The following is a 12,719-nucleotide window of genomic DNA, read 5'->3' as shown; positions in this document are numbered from 1 at the left end:
ACCAGTTCCTGAGAAATGATGTTCTGCCTCATTAGGACCAGTTTTTTGTCTCCATGAGGACAACTGTTCCTGAAAAGGTCAGTGATTATGCCAGTAAGGGTCCTAAAGGTGTGACAAATACAAGTATTGGAAAATATGATATGATATTCACCGTAGTCTTTAAGTGCAAATCTATGAGACACAATTTAAATGGGAAGGAAGTTCTCCATTCAAAGAAAACGAACTCCAATGTGGTGCACTTAGAGGAGCAGCTACAAGATGCATTCAAGAAACCTCTTACATTTGCAATAACACATGCAGTGCACTAACTACATGCTTGCTGCTGCTGCTGCTGCTGCTGCCACCCTGTGGTAGTAGATGCACCAGAAACATTGGCATTAACTGATTGACCTTTTATTGTGAAATGAATGATCACACATTCGCATCAACCCATGTGCATGGTCAGTATCTGTGTTTGTTTCCTGGGAGTATATGTAGAAGTGTTTGGGGGCGGAAAGAGTGACTGGGGCTGGCTGACACAACAAATCTCATAAACTATAGCGAGGCAGGGCTGAGGAGGATAAGAGACAGACAGAGAGGTGTGTGTCAGAGGATAAGCACAAAATGAGCAAAATGAAATCCATCTGGTGTGGAGCGAGTGCCGTGTGTGAACGAGGGAAGAGGGGCCGAGGAAGAGATCGGGGGGGATGGAGAGGTGGTGGTTGGAGGCGGGGTGCGCTTGATTTATGTGGCTCGTGTCAGGGATAATCGAAAGGTGAAGGGATACAGCAGGAGGCGGAGGGAGACAAAAGAGAGAGTGAAACGGTATCAAAAGGAAGGGAGAGTGAAAGGACGAGTGTGTGGATCAGATACTGAATGATGACGTCTGTGATCAGGATATTGTCCCTGAGAGTTGGACTCTGTACAGTAATTTGTTTAACTACTTCAACCAAGTGCTGTCACTTGTACAAACTTTACCACACCATGGAAAGAAAACTAGCTAGAGATCCAGTATGTAATATGTGAATATTTAAAATAAGATTCATCTGGTTTCCACTGCATTCGAATAAGCCTTGTTTTTGTACTTTAAACAAGGGCTGCTGTTATGTCCCTGGCCTAGGGAGACCAGGGGTAACGTGTGTGTGTCTTCCACCTCCTCTTTCCAAACCTAATCTTATCTGCAAAAAGAAAACAGAAAATAAAGGCAAATACCTTTACAATGGTATTTTCAGAGAAACTGCAAATAAAAGTGCCAAACAAACCCAAAACATGTGACCTAGGGTCATAAAAGCTGCTATCTTGTTTCTCAAAGTAACAACATGTCACTCACTATTTTTAATGCCACACACTGATTTAATATCTTTATAAAACAATATTAACCTCTCCTCCAGGTCAGTATGCAGTTTGTTCTGTTGTTTTGTGCATTTAGTTTGTTTTTGTTGTCATTTTTGTCAGAAGTACAATGAATACAAGATAAAAAAAAATTCAGAATCTCACACAAGTTGATCTTTATTTTGTCTTTCAACCTTCATTTTTTCCTTTTCCTTTAACTGCATTACTTCTGGTGTGTGAAGGCCAGAGTTCCCTGACACGGTGGCAAGTGTTAGAATCTGCTGTCTCACCATGAGATCCCACTTTTTCTTACACACTGGAGCTTTATAACGTGGACACACACACACACACACACACACACACACTCTGTACACAAACACAAAGTCAAAGACAGAATCCGCGGGTTGTTTGAGATGACTTTCCTAAAGTTTGATTATGTGGCTGTAAATTGCTCATCCTTCAAGTCTAGACAGGGAATGAATACAAAATCGAATGCGAGGATGACAAAGTACCAGAGGCAGCTGCAGAATTTAATACTGTGAATGGGCTTTGCTTACAAATGCTGGGATTAAAGATGAATTGAATACTTTATATGTGTGTTTTGAGTTTACAAAAATGAAGTTTCATATTCCCTCCCCAGCAGTACTACTGCAGTTTAGGTCACCACAGAACAGTGAGTCCTGTGATGATCTGGCCTTTGTTTCCGCCGTTAGGTGAGAGAGCCAGATGGCAAAAAGCTGCTTCAGCTATGTAAATAGTGTAATGTCATACCGGTGGAACAAGGGATGTCGAGGGATATTCAATAAATGGACATTTATTGAAAAGCAATTATGGTCTGTGTGTCCAGTCTACACTGCAGTGTCCTCACATACTCACTATTAAATTACATGACTTTTCAAATAACTTTCTACTTTCTAACCCCTAGTATTAAAGTAATAATCAGCCAAAATGTAAAAAATAATTGTGATTAATAATGTTTACAGCATTGGAAGAAGAAACTCCATTGACACAGTGTGTCGGGATAATCCTGGGTAAAACTGGGAATATTATGGGTAATGATGACATCGTTGCAAGAAGAGGAGATCAAGCTAAAAAAAAGGAGATAAAACTTGGTAGAATGAGTAATACTAAGAGAAAGAAAACAACCAACCAGGCAAAGAAAATGAGGATTTTCGTCAATTTTTTAAGTGCATTTCAATTGTGAAACTGTTTGAATATTTATTTATATTTAATTTCCATCTTCTACTTTTTTTCACCAGCCACAATTTCCTCAGGAATTATTTCTTTCATTATTTTCCAAGAAAACCTGTTAATTATATTGAACACAAACACAAATTGTTTTACATAAATGTATGTATAGATTCTCATATATCACACAGGAAGAAGTGTATTCCATCTTCTAGGCTTTTGTGTGTGTGTGTGTGTGTGGATCTTCGCAATCTTTGTGTTTTAGTACGAGTGAGTGTGAGAGTGTGAGTCGACAGAGGCTCATAATTGAGGTCAATTGATTAGATGCCACTGTTCTAACACATTTTCCCTGCAAGATGCAGTGGTGTGTGGGTAATAGGTTCCGCCGCAGTGCTCTTTGCATTGACTGGTGGACAAAGGCCAGATAACGTGTGTGTGTGTGTGTGTGTGTGTGTGCTTGTATTTGTCACCTCTTAAGGACCTTCTCGGGCTTAAACACTGACCTTAAGATAATCCTTTATTTGTCCCTCACTTGAGACATTTAGAGCAGCAAAGACAGCAAAGGTTAAGGGAATAAATAATAAACATCTATAGAATGTACAATATAGAAAAATATGAGGCGGACCCTCGTTTCTAAGGAACTGGTTGAGTTTAGGGCTAAGATTTGAATTGTGGTTAAGTGATGGTTACTGTTAGGCTTTCGCTGGTTATGGTTAAAGTTAGGGATAATGTTTTGTTTATACTCTTCTCAGTGTCCTGAGAAGAGTAGGTGCACAGGTGCTGTGTGTGTCCATGCACACTCAGTGCTTTAAAATTTGTGCGACAGCATTGACCGATGACCAAGGACAGTGTTTTTTGTGTGTTTTGGCTCGTGGAGGTGTGTGTGCGCGTGTGTGTGTGCGTCAGTTGTGCTCACTTACTGTAGAATGGGAACATAAATCTTGCTGAGTATCTCAATCAGTCAGCTGTCCCCTCTAGTCCATTACAGCCATAATCCCCCTAATGAGGTTTGTAGTGGTATACAGGCTTGAGGCAACCCCCCCCCAAAGCACACACACACACCGATATGTGCAGATATTGCGTTCATTCGGACACTCTGAACAAAGCGTCATCCCTTTTTCTTTACCCTAACCTAAACCTAACCACAATTCAAATCTTAGCCCTAAACTTAACCAGTTCCTCAGATAATTAAGTCCTGCCTCATTAGAACCAGGTTTAGGACCACTGTTAATGCCAGATAAGTTGCTGAAGTGGTAACAAATACAAGAACACACTCACATGCATACACGTTTGTATTTGGAGTCATTTTTGAAAAAGAGGTGTTCAAGTGGTTTTCTAGTTTTGAGTTTTTTTTGAATTTGTGTTTTCTTTTATACCCTTTTCCCCTTTTATTTTCATCTCCCTCATTTTCCCCTCAACTGCTCCCCTTTGTCCCTCAATGTTCCCCTTTCATCCCAACTGACCGAGGCAGATGCTGTTCTTTTGAACGGTTGCTGGCAAGAATGAAGGAATGAGGGAACACTTTTCTGAACTAATAACCCCTGTCGCTCTCCGTGGTGCTGAAAAGGGTCAAACTCAGGCTTAATCTCATTACGGGCTGCAAAAATACTGGAATTGCAAACTTACTTTTATTTTCTTTTGTAATTTTACATTGCTGATAGTCTCTACTACATATCTCAATGATGATTTTGATGGATATTCATTTAAAAGTTTCAAAACAAGGCTCTGCAGCAGATGGATATTAAAAACCTGCTGTACCTGTTGCTCACACACACACACAGTACAACACTCTGACCACATTGTGCAGAGAAAATAAAGTGTGTATTATCCTTTCACTAAGAAATATGTATCTTTACATGAGCAGTAGATTAGCATCAGCTCTGTAGTGCAGATATATCAATATCATCAGTGCCCTGGCACAAAACATCAAAGAGCCACCTGGTGACATCCTGCGTCATCTTCTCTCTGATTCTCTGTGTTCTTCATCGTCTCTTCTTCTTTGTGCAGGATGGAGTTTCAGCATGGGCTCAGCCTACCAGTTCCACAGCTGGAGAGTGTTTGTGGTGGTGTGTGCGCTGCCCTGTGTCTCTGCAGTGGTCGCTCTAACCTTTATGCCAGAGAGCCCCCGCTTCTACCTGCAGGTCAGAGACAGAAGCAACATTTACGTCTGATGATTACATTTTGTTTTTGTCAGTAAATAAATGCAGCATTTTTTTTTTTATATTATGCTATTACATCCTTGCATTATTAAGGTGAGTTTTTCTGAGCAGTTTTCAAACTCCCAGAGTGGAGGAGTGTCGAAAGAGTAGAATCTGGACATGGAGACATGATACACATGCTGTATGTCTGTGTTCAGTGTGGCTTTTTATTCCTCAAGATGCATCCCAAGAATCTTAATCCTCCTTGTAACTACACAACCTACAACCTTGAGTGTTCATAACATCCATTAATATTGAAATTCAATAGAAAATTTCAGTACTGATTGTTTGTTTTTTCCCTGACCATGCCCAGAAGGGCAGGACATGAACTCATCAGGCCACATGAAAACAGATATGAGGCCTGGATTCCTATGTTAATTCCAAAGTGTGCCTGTGACAGCTTAATTTATGAGAGAAAGTGACTGAAACAGATGGAATATTTGATTAAGCTGATCTTTTTTAAGGTACTGTTCTCTAGATATACTTGATTAAATAGCCACTGCTTATCTATAAGCTATTGAACTTGTCTAAATGGTGAAATTCAAGTGGATAAAAAATAAAATTCTTGTGTTACAGCATCAGGCATATAAAGAAAATCTAACAAAGAATAAGATATAAGAGGAAAATACAAATGGATACATGTAATAAAAGAGAGGAAAGTCGGATACAAGCAACATGTGCCAATAATAGATGCACTTTTAATAATCCAGCGTCCAAATGATAGAAAATTTCCTCCAGATATTACATTTTAGTTCTACTGTACATCCTCACATTCATCTATTGTTGGTTTTGTGTTGTCTTTAAATGTGTACTTGTAAAGTTTTGCAGCAATACACAAGCTTCATTTGTGTATGTTTTGTTTGTGTGTGTTTGTGTACTCGACTGTCTCTCAGAGTGGTAAACACGACGAGGCGTGGATGGTGCTCAAACACATCCACGACACCAACATGCGAGCCCGCGGGGAACCGGAGAGAGTCTTCACTGTGAGTACACACTCCGCCTCCGCACTTGGCAACCCTCCTGCTGCTGCAGTGCCCGGTCGACAGCAGGTGACAGAACAGTGTCTCCCCCTGCAGGTGAACAGAATCAAAGTCCCCAAGCAGTTGGACGAGCTGGTGGAGATGCAGAATGAGTCAGCCAACCCTGTGCTCAAGGTCCTCTTCAAGATCAAGGCTGAGCTCAGAGGAGTACGACACTGTTTTGGTCTTTCTTGAAATATTCAGTTCATAGGTTTTGTCCCCGTTTTTAAGACGATAATCATCTGAATTTTATCTCTTATTGTAGATCTGGCTGACATTTATGAGATGCTTCAACTACCCAGTGAAAGAGAACACTGTGAAACTCGCTATTGTCTGGTTCACTCTGTCGTTTGGGTAAGAAAAGTCTTTGACATCACCTCGAGCTCTGATGCTTAAACCTCTCAGTTCCATTGTCGCCGTGTGGCACGGTCATTACAACTTTTAATGAAAGTTCCCTGCACTGATGCAGATGCCCTCTCACTTCAGCACTTGGTGATGAATGTTGACAGGTGAGATCAGGGAGAAAGAGAAGGTGACTTTTTTTTTTCTAGTGGCTGCTGTAATGAATTACATGACATACGTTTTGGAAAAGCTTCTCTTCTTTTCTGGTTTCATTTGTCGTTTTGCGCACACAATTTTACACCAATTTACTTTTTTTTTTTTTTAGAACTTAATTTTTATTTATTTTGACAGCACAACATATTCATTCCCTTTATGTACATTTTTTAAAAGCAGCGCAACAAAACATCAAATAAGACATAAAATCAATTACATAAATCCAAAGTGAGGGAAAAAAAAATAATAATAATAAAAAATAAAATAAATAAATAATGGAATAAAATAGAATACAATACAAAGAATGGTCATATTGTTAATAATAATTTAAAGGAATTTATAAATAAAATAATAAATACATAAATGAAAGAGAGAAAATCCACTCTAGGTATCAAATTACATGATGTGATGGTGATGTGTAATGTGTATACTTGATCAAGTCTAATACTACAAACTTCAATCTACTTATTTTAAAATGTTCTAAACCCATGGTTCTCAAACTGTGGGACATGTACCACCAGTGGTACGTGAGCTTCCCCTGATGGTACTTGGAGGAAAATCAGAAATACTACTAATACTACTGATACTAAACCGATCGGAGTGGAGCTGAGGAATTAAATACTAATCTCTCACTCCATCTTAATCTAATGTCACTATACCAGTGTGTGAAGTATATGTGAGGAAGCAGAGGATGATGGGAGGGCAAATTATCTTTTATTTGGAATAAATGTACCTCCTGTGAAAAGTCCATAGTTTTTTTAAGTGTAACTTACTTAAAAGTAAGTAAAAACCCCTTTACTCCAATGAGATGCAAACCAACACCACTTCCAGTTATTCCCCTCTTTTAAGGATTCATTCAGCTGCTGCACTGTGTCTAGGATTAATGAATATGATGCAAAAATGCTGTCATAAAGTTGTCGTTTCATCATGCAGCCATAGTGCACTCACCCCGGAACTCAGTGAGTGAATACACTTTTATCAACAATGCTGCCACAAATCCACAAAGTGGAACAATTTCACGCCGTTCACACATTTTCTTTCAAAATGAGTTTTCATCCAACTTTCAACTCCATTCCTGGCGACTGTGTCTAAACACAGCGAGTGGACACTGAGCTTCAAGTGTTTGTATTGTAATGACTTGAGTTTTACATTTTACACGATGGTGATGAAACCACTTTTATACACAGATTGTTTATGAAAGGAACGCTTTAGCAACTTCAAATAAATGTACTTGTATGCACAGAGACAGCCTGTGGAAACAGGGAGTAAACAGAGGGTCTGATTGGCTCTGGTGGCTGATGAATGCACGTTGCATCTGTGGTGGTGCAGACTGTCTCCCATAAGGTATTTGAAAAGTGCTGGTCGATTAGAAAATAAACAAAAAAAAGAGATTTGATGATGTGAGCAGCTCATATCCCCAGTTCTGCTGAAAAGCTACTGCTGGTGTGTCCTGCATATGGTGCAACATCCTGCAGTGGAGGCTGCGCCAGCATCATCAGGCCTTCAGGCGCTGAAATGTGTCATTGACCATATGTAACTCCCTTTACTACTGCAAGCTGTGGTTGTGTCCAGGTACTACGGCCTGTCTGTGTGGTTCCCCGACGTCATCAAGCACCTTCAGGCAGACGAGTACGCGTCCAGAGTGAAGATTCACAACAACGAGCGCATTGAAGACTTCACCTTCAACTTCACCCTGGAAAACCAGATCCACAGAAACTCCGCCTTTCTCAACGACAGGTGAGGAAAAACAAAAACCGTGTGCAGCCTGCTGTGGAATAGCTATACTGTTATTGGTCGTTCATGTAAACACATCACTCTTGGTATAATATTAATCCCGCCTCCTTTATCTCCTTTCTCTCGTCACCAGGAAATTAAACGGCGTGTCTTTCTCTCTGTTCTGTACTTACACACATACATGGTCCTTCTCCTCTGTCTTACACAAAGGCCAGTGTGGAGATGCAGTGATATGCTTGTCTTTGTTCTTCACATGCACACTGGAGACCAGAGTGCATGTTTATTACCAGATAAAAATCAAGGCCAATATCATTTTCTGTCTGTGTGCAGCAGCTCTTTCATATTAGACATAAAGAAGAAATACTCTACCTCACGTACAAGTCAAAGCTTTAAATTCATATACATTGCTTCATATACGAATTCAGCTCTAATGGAGTGTTTCCACTGGCGATACTTGGCGGTTATTTTGCATTTCCATTAGCGATGGTACTTGGTACGTTTTTTTTTTTTTAGTACCTGCTCTGGTGAGGTTCCAAACGTGACGTCACCAGACTGCTGGACACTGATTGGTCAGCGTGCCATCAAAGGAAGAGGCATAAGCAAGACGTCCGACACAAAAATCAAGCCGAACAATGCAGAACCGTAGATCGGTTAAAAAGACTTAACAATCCTAAAAATGTGGGTTAATCTCCAACAACTACCAGGGAAATGTGTCAAATTTCAATATTTCATGCAGCCGTGCAGTAATGGCTCCGCCCACATTGAGGAGGTACTATTTTGTAGTGGAAACACAACCTAAACCGTGCCGCGAGCTGGGACCATGGGTGGAAAAAGGGCTTAAGTTTCCTGGATGCAGTCTGGACAAATATTGCCACTGTAAAATAAATGTAAATAACTCATTATGGTATGTAGAAAGAACTTGAGACAGCTCTGCTTCTGTTACTTACTCTCTTTCTGTGTGTATGTGTGACACACAGAGGGAGGGGTCAAATATTTAATCAGACGTCCACAGGGGGCAATAGAGGTTCTACTCTGTAGCTTTAAGCCAAAAAGCTGTCAAATGCTGTAAAATGTGTGAAGGGGGCAACTTTTTCCTCAGTAAACAGTAAAATTCATAGGTTTAACTAGAGCTGAAACAATTACTCGATTAATCGTCAACTATTGTGATAACCGATTAATCGGTTTGAAGCTTCTTTCATAGTTAAAACAAGGTTTCTGATTGTTTTAGCTTCTGAAATGTAAATCTTTTCTAGTTTCTCTGCTTCATATAATAAAGAAATCATGATCAAGATTTCTTTTTAACGTTTTCTGACATTTTAGGGACCAAGCGATTACTCGATTCATCTAGAAAGATTAATCGATCCTGAAAATAATCGTTAGCTGCAGCTCCAGTTTCAACCATAGGTCAGCCTCAGAAAGTACATAACATTATCACATTACATTAGTGCAAAAAATGCATTTTTGCAAAAAATGTCTCGTTCAGCTTTAACCTCTACTTTGCTGTTAGAGTAATGTCAGCCCTTGAAACCTGAGCTTTCTTTCATGTGTTTCCTCCACCTCTGCCCAGGTTTATCGAGATGAAGTTCAAGGCGGTCACTTTCATCGACTCGTCCTTCATCAACTGCTACTTTGAAGACGTCTCCTCGGTGGGATCCTTCTTCAAAAACTGCACCTTCGTCGATACCTTCTTTTACAACACGGGTGAGTATGCGCCTGTCTCTTCCCTTTCCTGTTACAGCTGAGGTGTTTCCTTCCATCCAAGAAAATCCCATTATCCTGTCAGTGCCTCGCACCATAAGTCTCAATCAGTCTCTTTCAGACAGTTCATTTTAAGTCTAATGTCCAAGCTTCTGGCTCGGAGGGTAAAAAAAGAATGGGCTTGAGCGTTTTATGCCTTTGCTTTATGTCAATAAAATACTGCTTAACCTCTCCGCCCCTGCACAGATTGCTTCTCTGAACTAAGGCGACTGTACTTAACAAAGAAACGAAGCCAGACTGCACTGCAGCCTTTTTTTTACTTTTATATAATGTCAGAAAAATCTAATCATTGTGTTAGTTAGACTAAAAATCACACTTCATCAAATCATGCTTGTCAAGCACTGGGTGGGTCACATGGTGGAATAGTGGCTAGCACGGTTGCCTTGCAAAAAGACCCGGGTTTGCAGCCGAGGGCCCTTCTGCATGGAGTTAGCGGGATCTCCTTGGTATACTTCCACGCACAGCACGCGGACCCAACACGCGTGCAAAAAGAGCGCTGGGTCCGCGTTGACAGCGCATGCGTGAACCGAATTTCTGAGTATTATCGAGACGCGCTCGAACCAGACGTGTCCAAAGGAGCTGTAGCATCGTTCGCTTCTCCTTCCGGGTAGGAAGGAGAAGACTTGTTCCGTCACCCGATGGTGAAGTGAGCTACTACAGGAACCTGAGGCGCGACTATATGAATGAATGAATTAATGAATGAATTTAAGGTAAGCAAATTTCTCATAGTCAGACTAACACAAACTGGCCTAGGAATACTGCACGTCCCCCAGTTCCTGTCCCCAGATTCTGACCTGGAAATAAAAGAAGACGCCAGTATACAGACGAGAAAGACAACAGAGGGAGCCCAACAGATTGGGATTAGGTTAACTGAACACTAACCTTGTATGTAAGAGTGAATGGTTGTTTGTCTCTGGGGTTGGGATTAGGGTCATGTGGACAGGATGTACGCCTCCCCTTTTGCCCTACGTTACCTGCGATTGGCTCCAGCTCTCCCTGCCACCCTGAAGTGGAGGATAAAGCAGTAACACCTGCATATGGTTTTTATAAATTCTTCCACATCACGAGAGTTTCAGTGTCAAAGTTGTCACAGATCGTTTGTCATCATGATTTTGATTAAACAAATTACTGGCAGGCGATTAATATGAAATATAAAATATTAAAATACCATATTGGTGTCTCTGTATCCATGGTTATTTTGGTCTGTGACATCAACCCAAAAAATGGCTGATACTAACAAGCTCAATGGAGGTGGACACACTTCATTTAATAAACAAGGCACAAGCAGAAGTGGCTGCTTGCATAGTGTGTGAAGAAAAGAAACAAACATTTTAACATTTTAAAGACATCTAGATAGAGATTTCTTTATATACCTGAATAGTTTTAAAAACCAAAGGCATCATACTGTTGTGCAAATGAATACTAGGCCACTTTTGTGATTTTACACACATACAGTCAAGCACTGGCTGCTGCATGGTTGTGGTAGGAGGGATTCTGCCGAGGGACTCATAAAGGCATGGGTACTGAGTGACATGTGTTTTGTATCTGATGTTTTAGGAAAATCTAAGACAGTGAGGAAATTGAACTTCCTGAGCGGAGCTTCCCCTGAATAATTCATCCTGGCATGTTTTGTTTTGATGCAGACTTGGGAACTCAGGTTGCTGATGAACAGCATCTGTGTAATATCTGTGGGTTGCATGGCTAAGATATTACAGTGCAATCACAAGCAGGAGGGAGACGAGGAAAAGGTACGAGAGGCATTTTAAATGTTCGGAGTGAACGGGAGCTGAGTCAGGAACGTCGGGGACAAAAACTCTTCCCTGCAGCACTCAGGAAAACACTGAACATGGAAACAGGAAAGGGCACGTTAGGTTTCTGGTAATGCCCCATGGGAAATGAAGTCTCTTTGCCCCCAGCAATGTGTCTCTGGAGAGCAGAAGATAAAGAGAAATGAGGAGTGTGTTGTGAGAGTAGGAGAGTATAATACACATTATAGCCGGAGTAGAAGTCCTTACATGTTGGTTGTTTTTTGACAATAAAATTCTGCTTTCAATCTACTTCCATATGGAACTAGAACTGCATTTAGTGTTATTCATACATTAGCTAAGCCACTATGGATCTGTCAGATATGAATTGCTATCCAGTCACTAAACCACAAGCCTCAGTCCAGTCTTATTTAATCCTAGTTCAAGTCTGGGTCTCTAGAGAACTGCTGAGTCAAATCTGAGTCACTGAGGTCGAAATAATGGGTTTTCTGGTGTCACTAATGTTACTGGACGGATGCACATCAAATCCACATGCAAGTCCTGGACTTAATAAAGTATATAAAACAACACTGCTGTATAAAATCATCCTATAACTCATGGGTGGAAACACAATGTGATGAGGCTTTAAATTAAATATCTAAATAAAATCTTATATATTATACATCGTTTAAAATTAAAACTTTAAACATCAGATATAACTGCATAATCTGCAGCAACTGGACATGAACTTCATATACAGTAAGTATAGGGGTAGGGTCAAAATATCAAGTTCCTTCCTCTTGTAATACGATAATCGATATGTATTGTGTGTTGGGAATAAAGAGAGAAAACCTTTAAATTTGAAGTATTTAGTTTTCTTCAGTTAGACAGTTGTGTGTTATGGTGTTTTTGCACTAGTGTGACTCAGCTCATTACAGTTATTGATATATTTATTTCGATATCATATATTTTTTAGTGCACCAATCTGAACCTGGCTGGTATATGCACCATGTGAGCTCAGTATAATAATAATTAATAATATAACTGACGGATACACGAGGCTCTCTTAAATCCATGGTACTCTCTTAAATCCATGGATGGCAACAAGGTGAGTTAATTATGCAGTGGCTGCTTCAGCTGTCATGGTCGTTAAGTGGTGAATTCATCACGGTCGTAAAACATGAAAATTTGACATGAAGTAAAGCTGACAC

General features: G+C 40.3%; 1 protein-coding gene across 3 annotated transcripts in view; it reads left to right on the top strand.

Moving 5' to 3' along the window:
• The window catches only part of LOC122758359 (synaptic vesicle glycoprotein 2C-like), a 49,707-nt gene that overhangs the window by 33,899 nt on the left and 3,089 nt on the right, over positions 1–12,719 (top strand). For all 3 annotated transcript variants that reach the window (XM_044012483.1, XM_044012484.1, XM_044012485.1), the window contains 6 exons: positions 4,507–4,640; positions 5,591–5,680; positions 5,774–5,884; positions 5,982–6,070; positions 7,844–8,008; positions 9,573–9,706. In XM_044012483.1, the coding sequence (XP_043868418.1) occupies positions 4,507–4,640; positions 5,591–5,680; positions 5,774–5,884; positions 5,982–6,070; positions 7,844–8,008; positions 9,573–9,706 (723 nt within the window). The remainder of the gene's footprint in view (positions 1–4,506; positions 4,641–5,590; positions 5,681–5,773; positions 5,885–5,981; positions 6,071–7,843; positions 8,009–9,572; positions 9,707–12,719) is intronic.

The sequence above is a fragment of the Solea senegalensis genome, linkage group LG21 (genome assembly GCF_019176455.1).
Source record: "Solea senegalensis isolate Sse05_10M linkage group LG21, IFAPA_SoseM_1, whole genome shotgun sequence".
Classification (NCBI taxonomy): Eukaryota; Metazoa; Chordata; class Actinopteri; order Pleuronectiformes; family Soleidae; genus Solea; species Solea senegalensis.
The sequence above is the reverse complement of the archived record's forward strand: the minus strand, read 5'-3'. Positions and strand labels throughout refer to the sequence as shown.